General features: G+C 38.4%; 1 protein-coding gene across 1 annotated transcript in view; it reads left to right on the forward strand.

The window, feature by feature from the left end:
• LOC101856851 overlaps window positions 1-4,002 on the forward strand; it is a gene marked incomplete in the record, with an annotated part of 14,754 nt that overhangs the window by 9,102 nt on the left and 1,650 nt on the right. The window contains 1 exon segment of the mRNA XM_005111113.3: window positions 372-425. Within this exon segment, the coding sequence (XP_005111170.2) occupies window positions 372-425 (54 nt within the window).

Raw genomic sequence — 4,002 nt, forward strand, 5'->3', positions numbered from 1 at the left:
GTGTGTGTGTGTGTTTGTGTGTGTTTGTGTGTGTGTGCATATATAATTATGTGTGTGTATGTGTGTGTATGTGTGTGTGTGTGTGTGTGTGTGTGTGTATCCCCGCCCATCTCCTTGTGTATGTTACTCTCTAGTATCATCTCTAATTTTCACTTGTACGACCTATTAGTGCTGCAAACGCCACATCCCTTTTTACCTTGAGCCAAAAAAATGGTAAAGATTGGGTTTTCTGTTGCTATTTTTAGACAACATGGCGTCCCGTGTCCAGCTCGGTCGGTGCTGTGTGTGATGATCGAAGAGGCTACTAGCCTAGCCTAGGCCTACTACTTTCTTGCATTATCTTTTTCTCTCTCTCTCTCTTTTGTCTTCAGGAAGGGCGGCTGTATGAGAGTCATCTCGTTCATCAGATGGCAGAGGTGCTTAAGGTAAATCCTTTTTGTAATTTCTTGTAAATATTTGAGACGCCATTGTTACAGTTTTGATCCTACTTCTAAAGACAGCTCGAGTTAAATCGTTGACGAACTGTAAAATGTCAAAAGCCAACAATATTGATTTGTTTTATAAAATTGCAATTTCCTGTTCTTGATGACGATCCCAGACTACAGACTATCCCTTGTCAAGACGTATGACAGAATAATATTATACAGTGATGGGTGCCTTTACCAAATCAAACCTATCCGTACATCGTGTTTTACTATTGTATCCATACGAGGTAGGGAACTCTGTGCCACCACTTTCCAAAGAGGAAGTTTTCTCAGTAATCCGATCATTACGCTTTGCATTGCAGTTTGTCAAAATGATATTTTGAGAAATACTGAACGTTTCAAAGAGATCATCGTACTAGAAGTATTCTAAAATGTGAAGAATACAACCACTGGGCTACAAAGTGTCCCCAGGACGTACGGATAGGGTTAAAAACGCTACAGGGCTCTCGCTAGTGAACTCATCATCACGATCGATAACAAGTAGGCCTATCTTAAAACGGGACACACCCAAATGGAGGTCTATAGCGTTCATTGCGTCATTGAGCAATCCCTTAGAAACACTCCTATACACGTAAAACGTGACTATGATAATGTAGTCAGATTGGCAAGTCAAAGTCCTTGACCGTATGAAGTAAAAAAACCTAAAATAAACTTTCTTCAGCAAATATTCATCAATACAATACTCGGCCATTCAATCATGAAGAAAATCCGAGGACGTAAAATTAGTTGACATACGAGCGCTCCGCTATTCCTTAGGCTCTGTCCACACTGCACGCAGAGCAGGGAAAATTAATACAAAGACAAAGAGGTGACTGCTGCCCGCTCTGCTTGCAGTGTAGCCAGAGCCTTCTAGGGGATATTCAGCTCAAGCTCGCTGTATGTGACGACAGGCAAAACAATATTATGTCCAAGCCACACTACCATATGCACGACTGCCCCTGCACTACAATAGCAAAGATAACTTATCACAAGTACAAAATACCAACACTTACAAGAGTTGAACTCAGTTAATTCCAGCTGAGGCTAATGCACTTTAGAGCATTGATTTGTAAACGTATTTCGAAATAGGAAGGAATAATGGCTTATTGCCATTCCAATATTATTTTAACACTCATAACTTATACAGCTATTTCACTGTGATACATTACTTCTAAGCAATTACAAGAAAATATAGTCATTTGGATACTTTAAATGTGTAGGAAGGTACTAAAAGTTGGCAAGAATGCAATTTGACGATGTCTGTGATAAACTGGTAAAATAGTATTTACTAGAGTCTTTTTTTTGTCTGACAAAACTATATTATTATCTGTCTTGTTCTAGCCTTTAAATGTCTACAAACTATCAATGATATCAGGGAAAGTTGGGATAAGCTGTATACTAATTTGGCCTCCAGCAAACCACGCCCTTCTCTTTGTAAACCACAATATGTGGTGGGTTAATACATTATTTTATCGGCATGAACTGTATGTAAACAGTGCGCCAGTTCAACCAGCGCTGTGTTGCTTTGTTGTTCACAAACATAAGATAAAATATCTACGAAACCACAGCCAATCCATCTTATCTATGATAAAACTGTATATTTAATGGATGAAGTTTTCATTTCTACTCAGTTTGTGTTTATTTTATTCTGATAGGTAAGATAGGATACGTTGGCAGTTACACGGTATTTCTTGATGTCGAAAAACTGGAGTACAAAATTGTTCCAACTAGAGGATTGACCTTAGAGTTAAAATGAGAAGGAACAATGTACCTAGCTGATCAAACGCATCTCGTTACAAAAGACCCCATCTCTTTACGAGATTATAATTTATGTCAACCTCTAAATATCGCATAATTTGGTTTCTGACCGCATGGTCTTAGTAACTCCAAACAGCCGAAAATTTTCAGAATTTTGTCATTCTAAGATAGTAAACTGTTACCCAAAAAAAAAAAAAAAAAAAAAAAAAAGACAATAGTAGGCATTCTCCTGCATAGAGTTTGTTTTGTTTCCACTCCGGAATGATGGACGAAGAAAGAATAATGACCTTAATTCAACCAGCAGCTTGAGCTAATTGACCCCTTATCATCATCATCATCATCATCATCATCATCATCATCATCATCATCATCATCATCACCATCATCATCATCATCATCATCATCATCATCATCATCATCATTGCCTTCCACCCCTGGCAGGGTATAGGCCATATACAAGCTTCTTCCATTTATCTCTGTTCTGGGCCATCCTTCCAAGCTCGTTCCAAGTGAGCTTAATCTTCATCTCTTTCATGTCCCTTTCCACACATCTCTTCCATGTTTCCTGTGACCTACGCCTGCCTCGTTTCTGTCCAGACTGGTTCAAGTGGGTTTCGCTGATTCCCAGTATGTGTAGGTGGTATCGATGTATCTCTTGAAGGACCTGTGCAGTATTTCCATCCTCATAGAGGGTCCAGCCATTCCATGATCCAATCCGAAGAGACTTGGACTTGGATGATGGTGGAGTCTTCTGCCCAGCAGCTTCCTTTCGACTTTCACAGCCTTGAGTCATAAACTCTCCATTCGGAGAAGCCCTTATAATGGGTGTTGCAAAGGAGTTCTGTAACCGTAATTTTCAGCTGGCTTTGCCAGGGTCGCCGAAGGAAGAAATTACTGAAAATACAAATGAGGAAGTCAACTTAAAAACAAGATAAGTCCATTTATACAGACAAAATAACATAGGTACTAGTCTTTAACTTAGAGTAATAACAGTTAAATATCTCTATAGTGCGATCAAAAATTCGTGGCTCAAGTTATCCCCAAATATTTTTATAACGGGTGAATCAATGCCACCCGTACTTTGCACAGCAGTTTGCCTCGGTCTGTTTTAGCTTAATCATATTTTTCCACATTTGAGGCTAGATTAAAAAACCTTTCATCATAAATTTATTTAAAATAGGCCTACTACAAATCTCCTTCGCGAGGAATATGGAATTGTTCACAGCACTTCTCGCTTCTCACACACATTTTGTATACACGTAATAATATGGTCTACGTCACAGCTCACCAATGACACTTTTTAGTGGCAAAACTAGTAACAAGAAATTAATTTTATAGTGAACACTGTTTTGACTTAAAAGTTCTCAAAACATGCGTTCAATAAAGATAATCTTGCTATTGGGAAAAATGACGGACTTGCTTTTAAAAGCGATATCGTCCCTGCTGTAAACCTTTTAAAATGAGTAGTAACCACGCACTAGAATTTTTTATTACTATTTATCAAGGAATTTTCTAGAATAGAGCTAACAGGCGCGTACAAAAACATTGATCTGTTAAGAAAAATTGATACCCGTCACTGTGCAAAGGCTGGAGAGTTTATGTTTGATAGTTAAGGAATTATTTGATGATAAGTTGCGCTATGAATTTTTGACTGCACTACATGAGGAAATCATTCAAGAGAGAAACTGAATACAACTTTCAATCCTTTCGGAGGCCAGAATCATCATCAAAATGTGTGTCTGTGTATATTTGTGTGTGTGTGTGTGTGTGTGTGTGTGTG

Source organism: Aplysia californica, unplaced genomic scaffold (assembly GCF_000002075.1).
Source record: "Aplysia californica isolate F4 #8 unplaced genomic scaffold, AplCal3.0 scaffold01005, whole genome shotgun sequence".
NCBI lineage: Eukaryota > Metazoa > Mollusca > Gastropoda > Aplysiida > Aplysiidae > Aplysia > Aplysia californica.